The sequence below is a fragment of the Canis aureus genome, chromosome 38 (assembly GCF_053574225.1).
Source record: "Canis aureus isolate CA01 chromosome 38, VMU_Caureus_v.1.0, whole genome shotgun sequence".
In the NCBI taxonomy this organism is placed as follows: Eukaryota; Metazoa; Chordata; class Mammalia; order Carnivora; family Canidae; genus Canis; species Canis aureus.
Window position 1 is genome coordinate 5,299,536 of NC_135648.1, and position 19,593 is coordinate 5,319,128.

The following is a 19,593-nucleotide window of genomic DNA, read 5'->3' on the forward strand; positions in this document are numbered from 1 at the left end:
TCTCTCTCTCTCATGAATAAATAAAATCTTAAAAAAAAAACAAACAAACCCCCCCCCCAAAAAAAACCCCAAAAAACAACAAAAAAATCCCCAAACATATATCCAGGAATAAGCTGGGGCTCAGAGAAGTGTAGTGTCTTGGCCAAATCCACATAGCAAATAAGTGCACATCTGGGTTGTGAGGCTGGTTTCTTGACTTGGATCAATGATTTGTCTTCAGATGTGTTCCTGGCCGTTGTGCGGATTAGTGAGGGCATGCTCCAGGACCCAGGCTTCGAGATGGGAGTTCTTGTTGGTCTTGACTTTGATATGTGTGTGTGTGTGTGTATATATATAGTGTAAATTGCCCAACAATGTCAGATTTCTAGTGGGGACTGGTCATTGCAAATAACAATTTGAAAATACCACTTGTGGTCACTTTTGCATTCTACGTACTGCCAGTTATTTCATTGCTTCAGCTGAGATGGGTTTATGTGGCCCCAAAGGGCCAGTTAGCCAGGAAGAGGCTCCCCTCTCCCTGTCTTTTGTGGAAGGAACTGAGTTGGTGGTTACCTGAGAGAGTGGTCATCTCCTTCGAAGGTAGATGGTGACATCAAGCGTTGATAGTTGGAAAATACAACATAGTTCTTTGAAGAAGTAGAACCATCTTGACTTGTTGGACTGATGGTATCTATAAAGAAGGTTTTGGGAGGGATGCAGAGGTAATTGTCTACCACACTTGCAAATTTGTTGGCCAAAAAGCAAGAATTTCCCAATTCTCTATATGGCCCTAGGAAGACCAATTGCACCCTTTTGGATGTCCCCAACTATGATGATTCTGAAGGTGTGGCCTTGAAGACAGGACTCCATATGCACTTTTCCTTAATAAATTCCTTAAGTTTCTTCCATGTTTTAGGACTTCAAGAATGGCCTTGTCATGGCCTTTGTTTTGGGGTCTTGTGGCTGCGTGACACGTTAGAAAAGTCACTCTGTAGCTTGTAACTTTGGGCCCCTAAGAGGCCTTGGCCTTTTAAGAAACTGATCTGAATGATCACAGTACATTTCTGCAGGGCTTTCAATTCTGGGTTTCTGGTGTTTGTCTGTTTATTTGTTTCTTTAGGTATCCTGACTACCAGAATAAGAATATGGTTCTCTTTCTCTCTCTTTTCCTTTTCCCCTTCTTTTTCCCCCCCCCTAACTCCCTACAGGGTGGTGGAACCCAGAGCAGAATTTAATTTTAATTTTAAAGATTTTATGTATTTATTCACGAGACACACAGAGAAAGTAGAGACATAGGCAGAGGGAGAAGCAGGCTCCCTGTGGGGAGCCTGATGTGGGACTGGATCCCAGGACCCCGGGATCAAGACCTGAGCCAAAGGCAGACGCTCAACCACTGAGTCACCCGGGCGTCCCCGGAGCAGAGTGTTAGGCTGGAATTGGGTCAGGTCAAAGTGGAGGACCTAAGCCCCAGTCCTCCATTGTCTGTGGCATCCTGGGGTAGCTCTCCTCTCCCACGGTCCCCGATGCCTTCATACACTCTTAGACCTAGAAGGGTCACCTGCTGGAGGTGAACTAGTCTGATACTCAGATCTTTCTAATGAACAAACGGTGTCAAGTGGTCTTCAGTTGGGTGACCAGAGCCCTCATTACGTGCTGAAGTCCTTGGAGAACCTGCTCATGTCTGGTTTTTGTCATTTGTCTTACCATTTCTGGGCAGCATCCACCTCCTTCCCCAGCTCCGCTATGCCCCTTTTATCCTTCCAGACTTTTTGAAGGGCTACCTGGGCAGCCACATTTTTCATAAAGAGCCTGGTACCTAAAATAGCTTGACATTTGTGTAGTAACTTAGAGTTTACAGCACACTTCATTTATGTTATCAGATTTGACCTTTAAAACCACCTGGAGGTAAGCAGGAGAGGTATCATTATCCCCTTTCACGTAAGACATGGAGGCTCAGAAAAGTGCAGTGACTTGACCTAGGTTATTCAACAGGTATGTGGCCAAGCTTGAATTTGCATCCCGGTCTGCGTCCAAACCAACTCCTCCCTGCCCATAGACAGAGTGGTGTTCTTTTACATGGAACTCCATTTCCTGGGTCTTTTTCCTCCTGGTTTTTGCAGCAAAGAAGAGTCAGCAGGCTCATCAAGAGATTTCTTCTTTTTTCCCCTTTCCATCCATCCCTTAAGATTCCATGTCCAACACCACACTCTTTACTGCATCCTTGCTCTCTCCTCGGTCACCAGCGTCAACTCCAGTTTTCTGGAACTGGGTAATCCTGAGCTTGACCCCAGTCTCTCTACTGTCTCCCACTCCTGCCTGTGGTTTTGTTTCTTTTCTCTTTCTTCTGGCCCCGTCTGGAGCTGCTGGACAAATGTTTAGCCTCTTATCATTATAATTTTTTTTTTTTTTTTTACAGTATTCTCATGTGAATCTTTTATCAGTGGCCTCTTCTTCATTTTAGCCCTTTTGGGGGAAGGGTTAATAGTTCAAACCCATCATTTTTCTTGGGAGGGTCAAGACTTACAAAAGCAGCCTGGAGTGGGGCTGTCCCTGGGATGGGCGAGGGGCCCCGGGCCAAGGTGGGGATGCTGGAGGTTGGGAGGACACTTGTCTCTTTCCTCCCTCCTCTGATAGAAGTGCCCAGGAAAGCTTGGACTACAGAAGCTGCAGCCTTTCTAAAAGCCTGCTGCTGGAGTTTGGAAGACTGGAAGATCCCTCCTGGCGGGTGTCCTTTCTTCGTTTTACTTTTCCTATTGGTTTGCTGAGCAAAGAGCAGGCTTTGTGCAGCCCCCATCCCCCCTTCCCCCCCTTTTCTTAAAAAGCTTCTGTTCTCCTTTGAAACAAGCCAACAAAAGTTGAAGCCAGCGTGTGTAGGCAACTCAGACCTCATGAGCCGTTCTTTTCCGAAGCAAATTTTAATTCACAGCGGCCAGTTTGGGGGCAGCGCGAAAGACCCTAATCACCCTGGCAATCTGAAGGACCTTGCCTGATGCTGAATAATTAAGTGTGGTTGTTCCTGCTTCCTAAATCTCAATGTTGTCTGCTGGGCCTGATAATTGTGAGTGTATTTATGGGAAAATTTGGGTAGAATGTATGAGTCAGGAGTGTCCTAAAAAAAAACCCCAAACCCCAGATGTCTCATCACTGCAGTGTTAGACTAAAATGATGGAAATATTAAGGACCCAAACCATGTTACTGCTTTTTTTTTTTTTTAGGTTTTATTTATTTATTCATGGAAGACACAGAGAGAGGTAGAGACATAGGCAGAGGGAGAAGCAGGCTCCCTGTAGGGAGCCCTATGCGGGACTCGATCCCCGGGTTTCGGGGATCTTGCCCTGAGCAGAAGGCAGATGCTCCACCGCTGAGCCACCCAGGCTTCCTTGTTACTGCTTTATAACTTAGGTCAACCTGAGCCCCTGCTCTCCACACAATGCAAACAGACTTCTGGCACTTTCCATTGATTGGGAGACCGCTGTTGCCTATTTAGTTCAGTGTAGCTTAACTGGTTAAAGCACCGGGCCTGTTCCTGGGCCACAGACTCCATCCCTAACGTGGTCTGGCCATCTCGTGCCATCTCGTGCGTGTTTGTTTCTAGTCACACTGTGCACTCCAGGGGGAATCCCGGGTCGATCTGAGGCTGAAGTCATAATCCCGAAGGATCACTCTTGTTGGGTCCATGGTCATGATTTTCACCCCTGAAGGATGGCTTGCGTTTTGCAAACTCAGGGATCGCTCTGCCTTCAGAAAACCAGAATGGGGCAGTAAATTTAAGCAGATTCTCCATTAGGTAGTAACCACCTTCCGAGCTAAGGAACCTCCTGTGCTTATGGAACACAAAGGAGAGTGAAGAGAAGTAACTGTGTGGTGCTCTCTGAGGCCTGTAGTTAAAGGGGTTTTGCAGGGAGCCTCACCCTCTGACAGGTAAGCCCATGTGAAGGTGGTGAGGGTTTTGGGGGTTGGGGGAGAGGAATTAGAAGTGCTGGAGTCAGCATCTCACTGGCCCGGAAAGCTTGCACGGCTCTTTTCTGCAGGAGGTGGGAACATGGGACTAGAAATTGTGGAAGCAGGGGCATGAGTCTTGGGGGTCAGGGCATGGCTGCTTGGCCTCCCCCTGGCCTCGACAGGGCGTACCCCCTTCTCCCCATCCCTCCCACCTGCCTTACCCTGAGCTCTCACTGCATTTCCTTGAAGATCCTTAAAGAGATTAACTATTGCATTTAGATAATCTAATGATGAGACCCCTTAGCTTGTGGGGTTCCTTTTCTACTGGGCCCATTCCAGGGAGACTCTGGGGTGGTGTTGGAGGGGAAGTGCCTTTGAGAAGGAGGCTAGCTGGCTGCCTTCTCCTTCCCCATCCTGGCTGAGAACGGTGGTGCCGGCTCTGAAAGTTAATCCCCACTGTTAATCCATTTAGGTAAAGCTGTTAGTTAAAAGGTAATCTGTTTAGCCTCCCTTGTCCCATTCTCCTGCTGGAGGCCAAGGGGGTTCCGGTCTTCTCCCTGGGACACCTGTGTTTTGGCTGGTGGACTGTTCTTTGTGGCCTGGGGAGGAAAGCTGCCTAACCAGTTCCCAGGCCCTGGTTCCTGAAGCCCAGTGCTGCTCCCGGGGACACAGGAGCAGGAAGGGAAAGGCTTGCTGAAGTAGAGACAGCCCGGGGGCGGGGGGGGGGGCACCCTCCAGGCCACGGCCCCCACCCCTGCAGGGGTCAGTGTCCGTTCTGGGGGCAGACTTCAGGCTTCTACTGCCTTCTCCCAATCCTTGAGAAAATGTGCCCTCTGTGTTCACACTCCAGGACTCTGTCGTGGTTGTGTGGTTGTGCTCCGGGGGTTTGACTGTATTTTATATTGTGTTTGGATATTCTTGTATATTGAATTGCTTGAACAGGGCCTGGTTGTTTGGGAAGGGTCTCTGCACCCTGGCCCACAGCCCCACGTGGCCCCCCCAGACCCTGAGCCTGTGCTTGGCCCCCCCACCCCACCCCACCCCAGAACCCCCCCAGCCCCTTCCTGCAGCCTCCAGACGCCCACTGGCTCCGTGTCCTGCACTCAACCCGGCCCCCTGCCTGGCCCCCGGGGTCCCCAACAGACAAAACATAATGTGCTAAATTGCTCACTTGCACGAAAGGCCTCTTGCCTTTGAGGGGAGCTCTCCAGGTACCTAATTTCTCTCTCAGATTTCTTTCTGTCCTCAGAGGTTCCCCAAAGGTACTTGGAGAATGTGTGCCGTCCGCCGGCTGTAAATTAGGGGCCGAATGTTCGACGCCTCGGGGAGGGAGGGGCTGGGGGAGGGCCTCCCTCCCGGGCTGGCGAGGGTTCAGTCCTGCAGGCCGGCCGCAGGCCCCAGTTCCTGAGTGTCGGGTTTCAGCGCTCCCTCCTTCTCTCCTGCAGCTCTCTTCCCCACCTTCCTTATCTTCCATCTCCTTCCTTCCTTCTTCCCAGCCCACTCCGCCCCCACCCCTCCAGATTTTTCTAAAAGTAGCCACTGGGAACAGAGCGGGAATAAAAGCGACTGAGGAAGGTGGCAGCAATTCCCCCCCCCTCCCCGCCTAAGGCAGGGCCAGAAGACTTGATTCTATCCCCCCCCCCATTTTCCCTTTTCTCTCTTTGTGTTTACTTGCTTGCTTGCTTTCTCTCTTGAGCCAAGTTCGGAAGGGTGGCTTGCAAAAGAGAGGAATTCTGAATAACCGCCTAAGTTAAACAGAATGTGGAGAAAGTTCAGCCCCGTCCCATGCTTTAAAAGTTAAAGCTGGAGAAGGAGAAGGCAATTTTGTCCTAGCCGTGCTGGCCAGATGTAGCTCGGGGGAGGGGGGGGGGGCAGCACCGGCGTGTTGTCACCTGGGGAAGGGGTAGGCCCACTTTGTAGGAAACTCCAGTGTGTGCAAATGTTGGTCTGTAGAAGTAGACACAAAAATACTTGTGCGTTTCCAAAAGAAATCTCTGTGTCATTCAGTGTATCATTCACGTTTTTAAGAGGCATGATAGTAACCATGCAAGGTAATAGGGTTTTTTTTGTTTGTTACCGGGTTTTTTTTTTTTTTTTTTTTTTTGAGATAACAAACCTCTGAGTTGGTCTAAGGTGTGGTTGGCTTTACCAAAAAAAAAAAAAAAACCCAAAAAACCAAAAAAAAAGAAACAAACCACATTTCTTCTCAAACAGAGGACTTTATGACAGATTGTGCGGAGAACAGGCACATACACCACAGCTTGGGTTGAGAGCGCTTCCTGGCGACGTCTAGCTAACACGCTTGGAGTTTTAAGTTTAGCGTGGTCTGCTTTTCAGTTTAGCAACTGGACTGTAGCTAAGAAAGAAGAACATAGTAATGTTCGGCACCTCCTGTTTGCCAGACATAGTGCGAAGGACTTTGTACATGAACTCATTTAGGCCTATTTTAGAAATGGGGACACTGAGGAGGAGCCTGGGATTCTGGAAGTCGTAGCTGGCCGCGCCGCGCTGCGCTGCTGGCCTCTTTACCTGTCTGCATTTCACTGTCACTGCACAGGGTGCTCCCGACTCTTAGGATTACAGTTGGACTTCCGAGGCTCCTTCCACCCTGGTATTCATTCATTCATCCATCCGCCCATCCATTGGCACACTCACCAGTCACCTGTACTGGACGCCTCCTGGTGCCGGGATGCCCTGTCCTTCAGGCCTGTGCGTGGTGACGACTTTTTGTCGCAGGATCTAATGAGTTAGCTTTAACTCATCAGGGGTGGACGTGGCCTCTTCTGCTGTCCTGTGAGTTCTTGCCTATGCCATCCACTTACTACCGTGCATTCCATACGGAATAAATAACTTATCAAAATAGTCATAAAGGACTTGGCAGACAAAATGAACCGCTAGAGATGACTGCATTAAATTTTAATAGAAAGAATTCTTAGTGATAAGCTGAGGATGCGTCTCGGTGTGTGGCTGAGCTGTTCCTTTGAGACTTGCGTACAAGTCCTGTGACAGCAGAGACTTTGTCTCACTGCTCCGTCCTGGCACCTAGAACATTCTCTGCCATATGGCAAGGGCTCCCATTTTTATTTAATGACTGCATGAGACAGTTAATGCTTTATTTGTGCATGGAGACTGATGGTATTTGCAAATTTTGTACAAAAGACATTGCATAACCGTCCATACTGCCTTGTTCTAACTTTAATTTCTTTGATGAGAGAGAGGAGTTGCAGAATCTACAAGCTCATTTATTTAACAGAAGACGGCCTCACTAACTCTGCGGTGAGGTTTTGGGGAAGGATTCCAGAGTGACGTTAGCATGGAGTTTCAATAGATCTGAGGGATACAAAGGCGCAGCTACAGAATGTGAGTGTGTGGCGAATCCGAGGCCGAATACGGAGCAGCACGCAGGGGAGTCGTGTGATCCTGATGGCCACAGTCCAGGGCCACACCAGGGTCCAATTATGCCAAAGCTAAGGATTTCTAGTTTGGAAAGCGTGAGTAGTAATGCTTGAAGGACACCAAGCTTCTCAGAGACTGAACAGAGCCGTGAGGGGGATGAGCTGGGTTATGAGTAGCCCGGAAATACATGCCTGGAGCTTCAGAGAGAAGGGTCAGGGCTGGAGACATAGGTGTGGGGGGTCATCAGTCTGTGGATAGCAACTGATGTTATGGGAGGGAACGTGAAGACACAGGAGAGTCCGGGGAGAATAGAAGAGAACCGGGGCAGAAGATGCCAAAATGTGCAGGCAGAAGAGGGGATAAGGAAAGGATCATCAGAGAGGTGGGAGGGACGCTGGAGGGAGCTGGATCTTCAAGGCCAAGGTGAGTTTGAGAACCGTAGGTCATCACGGCCAGGTGCCTTGGCCTTCCTCTGGACTCTTCTACTTCTGTCCTAACGTAGATCGTGCTACGTTTTTCTGTTCACTGTCCTTCTCTCCCATTCGTTTGTGAGCCCCGTGGAAACAGGGTTAAAGCGTGCTTTCATCTTGGTGCCTAGGTCACGAATGGGGCAGAGGTTTCATTTCATCTGCCAAGTGTAGGAGTTCTGAGCTGAGTCCAAGGTCTTCAGACAAGAGTGCCTTAGTCCATTAAGGGTTTCTGGTATGGGTTTAGGATCAGAGACTGGTGGCCACTTGCCATGTATTTTTCATCTCTGCATTAGGCACTCATTCATTCATTATTCAGCAGATCTTTACTGAGCACCCAACCTGTGCCAAGTCCTGTGCCAGGTACTCAATAAATGTTTATCGAATAAATGTTGAAGGGTTAAAGCTTGCAGCAGCCTTCAAAGGGGCCTGACCATGGGCAGCCCGGGTGGCTCAGCGGTTTGGCGCCGCCTTCAGCCTAGGGCGTGATCCCGGAGACCCGGGATCGAGTCCCACATCGGGCTCCCTGCATGGAGCCTGCTTCTCCCTCTGCCTGTGTCTCTGCCTCTCTCTCTCTCCTCTCTGTGTATTCTCATGAATAAATAAATAAAATCTCTAAAAAAACCCCACAAACAACAAAACAAAGGGGCCTGACCAGGGATGGGCGACCTTTGAGAACCTCGCGGAGGTCAGATCTTGGTGACCCGGCCGTCGTGCACAGGAGTGCTCTGGTCAGCTCAAAGTCCTCGCAAGCAGAAGGCCTGCCCTATGTCCACGATCATAGTACAAATGCTTTTCACTTGTGTAAGTACTGATGAGAGCACACGCACATCTCACTTGATCTTTGCATTTCTCCAACTGGAGAGATATGGACCGTTCTCTCCGTGGGACAGATGAGGTCACAGAGATGTGTGTGATTTGAGTGATCGACAGCCGAAACTGAGCTGGGAGCGGTCCACGGGTCTGCCTCCCACCTCTAGCTCTGGAGACTATGGCACGAGGCTTGGCTTCTCAGGGCACAGAACGAGGCCCTGCTCTTGGGGCAACTGGGCAGGGCCCGATGCCTTGCTTTTTTCAAGAGGTTTCTCCATGGAACCCGGGAGGCGCCAGGCAGCACTTGGGGTGGCAGGAGGAGGAAGAAATGATTGGCTCCCAGAGGTTCCCTGGGCTCCCATTCATGATTCATGATTCTTTCTCTGTAGCTAATTTTTGTTAAGTAGAAGAATTCCAGGAATCCTTCAGGAACTGGGGGAGACTGCTCTCTCCTGAAATATAAAACATCTGCTCTTGGTCTCTTTGGGGCTCCATTGTCTGGGGGGAAAACCAGGGAAAAGAGTTGATAGGAAACAGACATTTTTTTTTCAAACACGAAATCCCCCTTTACTCATTAATTAAAAAATAAATTTAGGGACAGAGGTGTCACTTTCCAGGAGGCCTCTCCTAGCACAATTTCCCTCCACCCCCAGGAAAGTGATAATAGATTCAGAGCCAGAGACCGAGTCTCTGGGAACATGAAATTACGGGTGTTGGTTGGACATTGCCCGTAAGCTCACCGTGCTGCAGCACGCTACCCGATTTGGAGGAGGACCAGTACTTTTCTTGATAATCAGAGCCGGGCACACCTGAAGGGACCTGTATTACAGTCTGAAAAACCTCGGAGGGAGGTTGCCCAAATCCTCATTTCCACTTTGTTAACCCTTCTGGATCCATCCAGATTCCCTTTCTATCCTGAGGCCCCCTGAGGCCTTCCAGCTGCATCCTGGGACACTCTGAGGCGCTCCACCTCTCTTCCAGGGCATTGCTCTTTGGCCCAGTCACCGTGAGCCCCACGGATTTCAAGAAACCACCTAAATAACCTTTCTGTTGAATTTGGCAAGGGCCTTGGAACCGGGGAAGGGAAAAGGAAGGCGAGCGAGTACAGGGGCGGGGACCGTCCTGATTCTGCTTATCGCTGTGTTCCCAGCACCCAGCCCAGCGATGGGCCCTTAGTAGGTCGCGCAGTGGAAAGCACCCAGTGAGCTCCCCGGGGGAGCAGGGGGGTGGATACAGTAAGAGGAGCGGGCAGTTGGTGCAGGGGAGGAAGTCCCCGGACTTGGAGGGGAGTTGGAGAGGGGATTTGGAGGGGACTTGGAGGGGACTTGGAGAGGGGATTTGGAGGGGACTTGGAGAGGGGACTTGGAGGGGACTTGGTGAGGGGACTTGGAGAGGGGACTTGGCGGGGACTTGGAGAGGGGACTTGGAGGGGACTTGGAGAGGGGACTTGGAGGTGCTGGAGCAGATGTTTCCTGGCAGAGTGACAGCAGGGACAGAGGCTCTCCGAGACCCAAAGCCTGCACACCAGACGGAGGGTTGGCCTGGTTCGCCGTGTCCTGTACGGAAGGGCCCCGGCCCTGTGCGCCCGCCCGTGTGTCTCCTTTGGTGCCATGAGGTTCAGTGGCCCCCTCCCTCCCCCCGTGTCCCCGCTTGCCGTGGCGCCAGCAGCAGGCTCCCACATAACTAGAGCCTCTGGGGCCGGGACGGAGGGTGGTCCACAGCCCCTCCCCTCCCTTTCTTTGAACCCGGGAGGGGGCCGCTTCCAGGGCTCTGTGGGGAAGCTCTTCTGAAGGGCGATGCACTTGGACTGCGGGGCACCATCGGGGTAGTCCAAAGGGTCCCTGTTGAGCTCCAAAGAAAACGTGGGGAGGTTCACATAAAGCAAGAGTTGAGCAAGCGGAGACCCAGGGACCCAGTGGTCTCTGGAGGGCCTGCTCCCTTAATTGCTGCTGGATTAGGGTGGGTGGGGAGAGCTTTTGTCCGAGGTTAAGTTCCTGGTGGAGCGATGATTGGATTAGCCACAACTTGGTGGCAGGGGAGGAGACACCAGGAGCCTGCCCTGCGCCGTGTCCGCCGTGTCCCCGTGTTCCCCGCCTGGCCACAGACCGCAGGCCGGCCCCTGGGCCTGGAGGGTCCCGGGGCTGGCGCCACCCTCGCCAGGGACCTCTGCCTCGGGGAGCACATTTGCATGCTCCCCTGTCCCTCGAAGCCCAGAAGCCCAGCCGGGAGATGGGGAAGAGAGAGAAGAGAAAAACAAATTAAATGTTTGACCAGCGGAATGAATGCTGTCTCCAGTCAGGCTGGCTTACATTTGTCTGGCTTTCTATTTTCTGAACTTTCTCTCACCATAAATCCTTTTTCTTCTCCTTTTATCCATTAAAACGTTTTAATCTTTGTGCCAACACTTTTGGCTGGTGGTGTCTTGCCCGGCTTCATAAGCCTCCCTGGGTCTTTTTGTCACCTTCTTGTGTCTCCCTCGGACCCCCAGCCCTTGACTTTGAAATGCCGCCCCCCCCCCCTGTTTTTTTCCTCCCCTCTAATGCAGATTTCAGGATTTCTTGCTTTATGGTTGGCTGTTCACTGGATCCTTCTTGGGCTCCCCCGTCTTCCCCCCCCCCACTCTAGCTTTGGGCCACGTTCATGTTTCTGTCTTTCAATTAAAACGGTTCCTCTTGTGTGTGTACAGGATCGCTGGGGATCAGGCCTCCTTTTGGTTGTGTGTTTAGAGAAGTGAGCCGGCCTCCTGGTGGGCAGGGGTGGACAGGGGAGGGCGGGGGTGGGGGTGGCGGTGGCGGGGGATCAGATTGTCCCCTGGATTTGCCAACCTTTACCTAACTGCTTTGAGGCATGGGAATAAAAATGACTCAGCTGGGCCACTCTGCCCAGGGAAGAGAAGGGAGGGTGGCGCGCCCCTGGGGACGGGACAGCCCGGGGACTGGGGAGCTGGAGTGAGCCGGGGCCTGCAGTGCGCCCGGCCTCCCACCAACATTTCCCGCAATCCCACTTTACCTCCAGCAAGAGGGGAGCTGACAGCCTGCAACAATGGCCTCCTTTCTTCTCCGAGGGCCAGTGTTTTGATAGTGTCAGGTTACACCCCAGCCTCCCCCTGGCCCATTTATAAACCTGACACGGGCACCATGATGTAATGTTATTTTTCAGGATCTCAATGAGGGAATGTTTTGCCCCAGGTCAGAAGAATGCTGGTTGATTTTTGCTGAAATGAACCATGGCGTGGTATAATAGATGGGCTCTTAGTTCAAGAAGGCGGGCGTTGGGGGGGGCGTTGGGGGGTGTTGGGGGGTAGCACCCGGGCTGGGCCTGGGAGTCCGAGGTGAGCAGCGGGGCTTTCTTTTTTTCCTGCTTCGCCCCTTCCACCTCCCGGGGCCTAACTAAGCCAGCCTGTCCGTGTTGGGGAGTGCTCTGGTGGAAGGAGGCCTGGGAGCTGCCCCCCTCGAGCTGTCGGACCCTGTTGGCCCCTGTCGGCCTGGGGTCCCCTGCCATTGTCTTGATTTACGGTGGTGGCCTGGCCGTTGACGGTCCAGTGGTGGAGATTGAACAGAGGAAGTGACCGGAGAGAGGGAAGAGGGGCCTGTGGTGGCAGCTGGGATGGGGTGGGGTGTGGGGCGTTCTTGGGGTGACCGAGCCTGTCTTCCCGGCTGCCCCAGTTCCCCTGCTCAGCTTGGGCTGTGGCCGCCCTTGGCCACGCTGCTGCTGGGTGGGGAGCCGACAGGCCTGGGGGTTCCCTCCCATCAAGCTACTGCCCGTCACCTTCTTTTGTGGTCGGTTACCTGTACCCTAAAAGTTTCAGGAGCGTCTCCTTTCTGCATTCACATTTGGGTTGAACCAAAAGGCGCTGGAGATGGGTGGGAGCACCCACTGCCCTGGGTCGGGAAGAGGTAGGGAATGGTCGGGCCTGTCCCACCGCTGTCCCGTCCACCCGGTCCCTCTGGCTCTCTGCAGGGGCCCGTACCGGTGCCTCGCGAGCCGGTAAGGAGACTGGAGCTGACGTCCACCTTGGCTCCCCAAGCCTGGCCCTTGTCCTTAGTGAGTTGATGGGTTCACCCTGGGCCGGGTGTTTGACCTCTGCCTCTGTTCCTGCTCTGTCCCGCAGGACGACTGCTACTAGCCCTACCCCACAGGAGCTTTGGGGACATGACATGAGTTCGTGTACACAGAGTGCTCCCAACAGTGCTTGCCGAGTAGAGGACTTCCTTTAAAGAGTCCTTCCAGAAGTGGTTTTGCCAATTGCCAGTGTACTTTGTCTTCCCAGGTCCCTCTTTCTGGGTCAACCTCAGAAGATTTAAGTGGCTCGCGCCCAGGCGTCCTGTGTTCCAATTTTTGACCTGTCCTGCTCTGTTACCAGACCTGCAGGCAAGCCCTCTGAGGCCATCACCTAGATATTTATACCGAAAGCCGCGTTGGGCTGTCAAGGGAAGCGTTTTATACCAACTGCAGTGAACTTGTCACTATTCTCAGAGCAGGTCACACCCTTTGCTGCTGCGTCGCTGCAGCGCCGTGTCCTCTGTGGCCAGTGCCTTCCCCGGCTCCGCACCACCTGGCAAATTTTTCTTTTTTCAAGGACCAGCTCAAATATCAGTCATGCAGTAAAGCTGTGCCTACCGTCCCCTTGTTCCTCCTGAGAGTCCCCGTAGGTGGTGTGTGGATCTCTGTGCTGTCCTCGAGGACTGTGTGGATTATGTGACAGCCCCGAGCCCCCCCCCCCCCCCCCCCGTTAACACAGTGCCTGTGATCCAGTTAGCGTTCCATATATATTTTTTTTTCTAAAGTAGCCTCCACACCCATTGTGGGGCCTGAACCTACGACCCCGAGATCAAGTCCTGAGCTGAGATCAAGAGTCAGATGCTTAACTGACCGAGTCGCCTCGCCATATTTTAAATAAATGGACAAATAAGTACTTTTCTGGTGACAGTGATATACATTTCCTTGTCTTACGTCTGTCTCTGGTGAGGTCACCTTGGGGAGGACACAAAGAAACCAGATCCCATGTGAGGCTTCATCTGAGTCAGGATGAAGAGTCAGGATGAAGAGACTGCAGAGCATGTGCTGGTCTCATGCTGGACTCTCCCCGGGGGCTGTGGCTGCACAGAGCCTCCAGGTTCTCTCTCCTGGGGTGGTAGCGATCCCAGGGGGCACCCAACCCTGGGAAGACCTGGCAGGTACTCCTCGCCTTGCCAGAGGAGTAGGATTGAGTCAGTAAAATCCATTAACTTCCCAAGGATAACCGTTCCAGGATGTTCCTGTGGGATGTCTGATGGGGGAAAGCAAAAGCGTGAACAGTTCCTCCGGAACACTCAGGAAGCAAGGTGCAACCCTGTTATTCCTCCACTTGGGGACCTTCCATGGCTGGGCCCTCCCTGTTAATGCAAAAGCACAACCAGCTGAGAGGGTCCGTGTAGTTTGGCCACCACTTACTGCAGCCCTCTCATTTTATATATGGGCATAGTGAGGCAAAGAGCAGTTACGTGCCTTGACCAAAGGGCACAGTCCTGTAACAGGACGAAGGCTTGGGACGCAGGTCTTAGGACAGGGGTTCTTCTCGTATCCAGCCATGCTGCCTTTCGAACTTCAAGCTCACACAGTCAGGTCAGCCCGTAGACACCTCTTTTTTCTTCAGCTGGGCCTTTCTGGTCTGTTCTCTCCTTCTTTCCCTCTGGCTCCCATCCCTTCTCCCATTTCCCCGTCTCTCTTGTTCTGTAGACAGGTGACTTCTGGTCCCTCCAACATGGCCTGCTACCTAGGTCGTTGCTTTTTGCCAGCTGGCGGATGAAGAGTCTGCTCTGCTACTTTGCTCTGCCTCCGATTTCACCCCTGGCAACCTAGAAGCAGCTCATAAAAATGGCAAATCGACATTGGGCTTCGTTAGAAGGCACACAGTGACGATGGACGGGTCTGGGAGGGCATGACCATGAGTTGGTGGCTCAGGTTGGCTTCCTTGCTCACGTCAGCTAGACTCCGTAAGCGCATTCAACTTTTCCCGTTATTCCTTGGTGGTGGAGACTCTTCGAAACTATTTCTCACATAGCCTAAGTTTGTGGACACAATTTCTGCGTGGAGTAACCAACCCATGGTGTAAAATAAGAAAAAGAATGCAGTTGGAACTCACTTCTTTTCCTTTTATTAGCAATCTGTGGATTAGCCTGGTCCTGTTGACCAGTTTATTTCCACTTCTCCTTGTGGCCGAGATAATCTTTCAAACAACCACAAGGAGGTTTTTTTTTTTTTTAAAAAAAACATTAATTCAGGGGATCCCTGGGTGGCTCAGCGGTTTGGCGCCTACCTTTGGCCCAGGGCGGGATCCTGGAGACCCGGGATCGAGTCCCACGTCAGGCTCCCAGCATGGAGCCTGCTTCTCCCTCTGCCTGTGTCTCTGCCTCTCTCTCTCTCTCTCATGAATAAATAAAGAAATCTTTAAAAAAATTCATATTTAAAAAAAACCCCACTAATTCATTCTTTTTTAAAAAATGTTTTTCTCTATTTAATTTTCTCTGGCCTAATATAAAAATAATGAATCAATAACATATTTCTAGAATAATTTTCCCTTCTTTCGGGCAAATGACTGTCGAGGTGGAATGTTCCTGATTTTATAGGGGTGTTGATTCCCCACAGAACACAAGCGTTCAGGCGCTAGCCTTCTAAATGTTAGGCACCAAATTGACCCTTTTGTGATCAATTCGTTTTTATCCAGCTTTATTAACAGCCAACCACGGGACCATTGATTGGATCGACAAGGCGGTGACGTGAAGCGGTCACTAAACGTGGCCAGAGGAGCCAGGCTGACTTTTGTGTGGTTTTGTTTGCTGGACAAGGACTCTGTTAGTTAGAACAGCATTGAACTGTGCCCACCACGAGGAAATAAAACCCACGAGACAGTTACAAATGACCTGTCATGAGAGGGGAGGAGTGGAGTAGAAGAAGGTAAGGGAGGGAGAGCCCACAGTGACCATAACACCCTCTCGACTTTGGGATCCGGCTTCCCCAGGCTGGATATGCCCAGAAAGGTCTCAGAGGTTAAGAGCCAGGAGTCTGGGGAGGCGAAGGGTTATTGTGTTTGGTCACAACGGTGCCTTCCAGGCGGTCACCATGAAAATCCTTTGCACCGGGGTGTCCTGAGGTGACCAACCCAGGACCATGTGAATATGGTGACAGGAGCCATGGGGCCGGGATCAGAAGACTGGCTCAGTCTCTTTCTGTATTGGCCTCTGCAGCTGTTGCCGTGTGACTCCCAGTAAACTTTTCGGTGGCTCTTCTCCAAACCTGAGGCTGATTCAGCATGTGAACAGGTCTGGGCCAGTTCTTGACGCAGCCATCCATGCCTGGTCCAGCAGGCAAGCTGCTCCGGCCCTGTGCCCTCTTAGTGCCTGTGTCCATTCTCCCAAGTTGCTTGCCACTCCCTGCACCCCTGGGTTCCCTCCTCCCTCCTTCCCTTTCTCCTCCTGGGCCTCAGACTAGTAGGAAACTCGGTTTACTGATCTATTAGGGTGTTGGTGGGAAGCACTAGGTTAGCCCCGATACTGATACCTTGCAATTATTTAGCATTATATGGGGTGTATCTCCCTTGAGAAATACATTCCTGGGAGTATACCAGTGTAATGAGTTTCAGTTAGCTGAATCATATTTTTTTTGTAGCTACGGGAATTATTAATTTACAAATCTGTGCTCAAGGACAGAAATCCTGACCCGGGCCATCTCAACCACAGGCTGAAAATTTCGGTAAATGTTTAAGGAGGCCTATTTTCCGATGAATTACAAGGTAAAAATACTTTATTCAGCAGGAAAAAAAATCACAAATTATGTTGTCTTCATGCTAACTTGAGAGGGGGTTGCGTTTTTCTAGGTGATTGGGTCCTTTTAAGGGTGGTAATAATAAAGTGCGTATTTAGTGGTACTTCTCATGTGCTAGGCGTAAGTGCTAAATCCATTGACATAAATCATTTCACATAATCCTCATAATAATCCTTTAAGGAATGGAATAGATTTATCCTAATTTACAGATTTTTCAGACTGAGGTTCAAGTAAGTGAAGTAATTTGCTCAAGGTCATACAGCTGTTAAATGGTAGAGCCGGGATTTGAACCCACTCGGGGTCCAGCTCCAGAGGTCATATCATGTTACTTCTTGACTGTTTCTTTCCTGTTATGGGTGGAATAGCATACTTTCATCTCAAATATTATTAAAAAAAAAATCCTGAAGCTTATACGCCCAAAGGCCCCATGTTGGTGCCTTTCCATTTTTATTTCCCTTAGAGATTATAACTAAGGCTAATGTCCGGGGCTAGTCAGCTCGGTTGGTTAGAGCTAATGGGGCCAAGGTGACAAGGTTCAACCCTCCTATGAGTCTCTTAGCCGGGCTGAGTTTCATGGCCATAGAATTAACCTTTCACCTTGGCCAGCTGTCTCCCAAATGCATGTTGTTGATCATAGAGAATAAGGAGGGGATTGTGGATAAAACGGTGCAAAGCACTTGACCAGCCACCCAAGACCGTGGATGGTGGTTCAGTAATGTTGTCTCTCCAACCGGGGAAGAGCTATGACTGCCAGTTTTAATAGCTTACAATAGCATTTGATAGTGAGTTCCTTGGACCTGGTATTTGTTTTAGGGTTTGCCCGTGAGGAATGGTTGCCCACTCAAGTTGAGTTTGGGCCATGGTGAGTTAAAGAGCTTTCTTTTAATGACTGGGCTTCTTGGAGCTTTAATATGTTAATGCGAGTTGTAAATCTCCTGGAGGGGCCTGGGAGGTGGGGGAGTAGTTGCCTTTCGGGGAATTTATTTGACCTGGGGACCTTCTCCCTGGACTGGGATTCTTAGAAACACACTTTAGCAAATGCTGCCTTAAAGTGCAGTTGCTCTTTGCTATTTATTTTAAATTTCTGTAGTCACGCTGTCTTTGCCCAACAAGGGAGAGACACTGGGAACCAAAAGGACCCGTCTCCACGTTCCCCAAACTTCTGCATGTGTGGATTTCCTTTCAGCAGGTTATACACCTTTACCTCTGGAGGCTTCCCACATCTCTGGTCTCATTTTCTATTTTTGTCCTAATTTTGTAACTAGGATTGTGTTGCCCGCCGCAGTGCACACCCCAAGTCAGTGACCCAGCAGGAACTAGAACCCAGATCTCTGGGCTCCGGCCCATTTCTCTTTCCAACAGCCTATGCTGCCTCCCAGTGGACAGAGCATTTGCAAGGAGCAGAGATTTGAGCACCCGAGATTCTTTTCTAGAAAAGGTTTGCTTATTGACTGTGAGCATTTCTTTGGCCTTTCGTTGCTCTGAATTTGTAAAGTGATATTGTCTTAACTCCCCGAGTGAGACAGAAGCACCCCTTTCACACCCTGGTTTCCTCCCCAAATTAGCTGCGTTATTAATAAGCACTTGAAAGCATCATTTAAAAGTTCGAAGAACAGATTTAAAAAAAATTGTTCAAAGATTTTATTTATTTATTCATGAGGGACACACACACAGAGACAGAGACACAGGCAGAGGGAGAAGCAGGTTCTGTGCGGGGAGCCCGATTCAGGACTCCATCCCAGGACCCTGGGATCATGACCTGAACCAAAGGCCCACGCTCAACCGCTGAGCCACCAGGTCCCCCCCAAGAGCAGATTCTAAACCGACTTTCTACTGGGAGAATAATCACATTGGATGGATTTGAGAGGGTCTGCAGCAGTCCCCAACTTTCTCCGGGGGAATCCTGAAGATTGCTTGAATCTTGTCGATGATTATCCTACTTCATCGCTCACTTTTTCCTTTATTTCTGTGTAGCTTTGTCCAACTTCCCAGGCAACTTTGGTGTTCTGATTTAGTTTGGAAAATAAATGGGAGGCAAAGGTAAATTTTACTTTACTTAAAAAAATGAAACCCAAGTGAATAATCTTTATGCTCTAGTCCTCCGTAATATTTCGATGTGACTTCTGAAGAATAGTAGGGTTGCCAAAATCAGTAGGGTCTTCCCTTCCTTCCTTCCTTCCTTCCTTCCTTCCTTCCTTCCTTTCTTTCTTTCTTTCTTTCCTTTCTTTCTCTCTCTCTTTCTTTCTCCCTTTCTTTCTTTCTTTCTTTCTTTCTTTCTTTCTTTCTTTCTTTTTTTCTTTCTTCTTTCTTCCTTCTTCTTCTTCTCACTTGCCTGAAAAATTCATTATACTAAAATAAACACATTAGGAACTCCATGGTCTTTTACATCTCTAATATTTATGAAGTACTGAGGCTCTCAGCCAGCCGATAAGGAAGCAGGTAGTTCCCAGCAATCAGTTAAATAGACGTTGGTTGATTTGGATTGCAAAATATAGGTGCCCTGATTACCCCCATATATGGACATGCATTGTTCTTCAGTCATTCAAAAGCTACCTAATTATGAATATTGAAGTATAATGTTCTGGCTTTTACCATAAGGCACTTACCTTTTAATTGGCCATCAGCTTTGTTTTTAGCTCGGATGTATCTCCACTGGGATTCAAATGAAATGGGGAGATAATCAGCCAGTAAGCAGAGAAAAGGGTAAAATGATCATAGATAATTAAGTGGCAGCAGGGAAAGTTAGGGTTAGGCCAAAGGGAGAGAAACAAAAGAAGGAAACTCCCGCTGCCACTGCACTGCCGGGCGCACCCCTTTTGAAAACACTTTGAATTCCCCTCTTCGGCTTTCAGGTGGGACCTGTGAACACCTTGGAGCTGACGCCCACCGGCTTGATCACAGACGTGTCTCCTCCTTGCCCTAAGCCCAGAGCCAAGTGGAGGGCGGGGTGTTGGATACTCACTGCACAGATTTGGCAGGGAGAAAAAGGAGCGAAGTGAAGGCTAATTGGAAGCTGCCCCAAAGTGCACTCTGTTGGAGCTATTTACAATATCTTTCAAGCAGAGGCTTACTGGATAATTCAGTTAAGGGGCTGTGGGTGGGTGGGTGGGGGGGTTGGGGGGATCGGTGGGGAGGGCTCCAAATGACCTGAAGGACCAGCTGGCTTGGAGAGGCGGTGCATGCCTTCTTCCCA

At 50.3% G+C, this 19,593-nt stretch overlaps 1 protein-coding gene across 6 annotated transcripts in view; it reads left to right on the forward strand.

Annotated features, from left to right (window-relative positions):
- The window catches only part of PBX1 (PBX homeobox 1), a 325,636-nt gene that overhangs the window by 35,412 nt on the left and 270,631 nt on the right, over positions 1 to 19,593 (forward strand). The window contains exon 1 of one of the 6 annotated variants that reach the window (XM_077886856.1): positions 7,572 to 7,740. The exons of the other annotated variants lie outside the window; for them this stretch is intronic. Within the exon in view, the coding sequence (XP_077742982.1) occupies positions 7,587 to 7,740 (154 nt within the window). The 5' untranslated portion in view covers positions 7,572 to 7,586. Of the gene's footprint in view, positions 1 to 7,571; positions 7,741 to 19,593 lie in introns of those variants that run through there. 6 annotated transcript variants of the gene reach the window in all.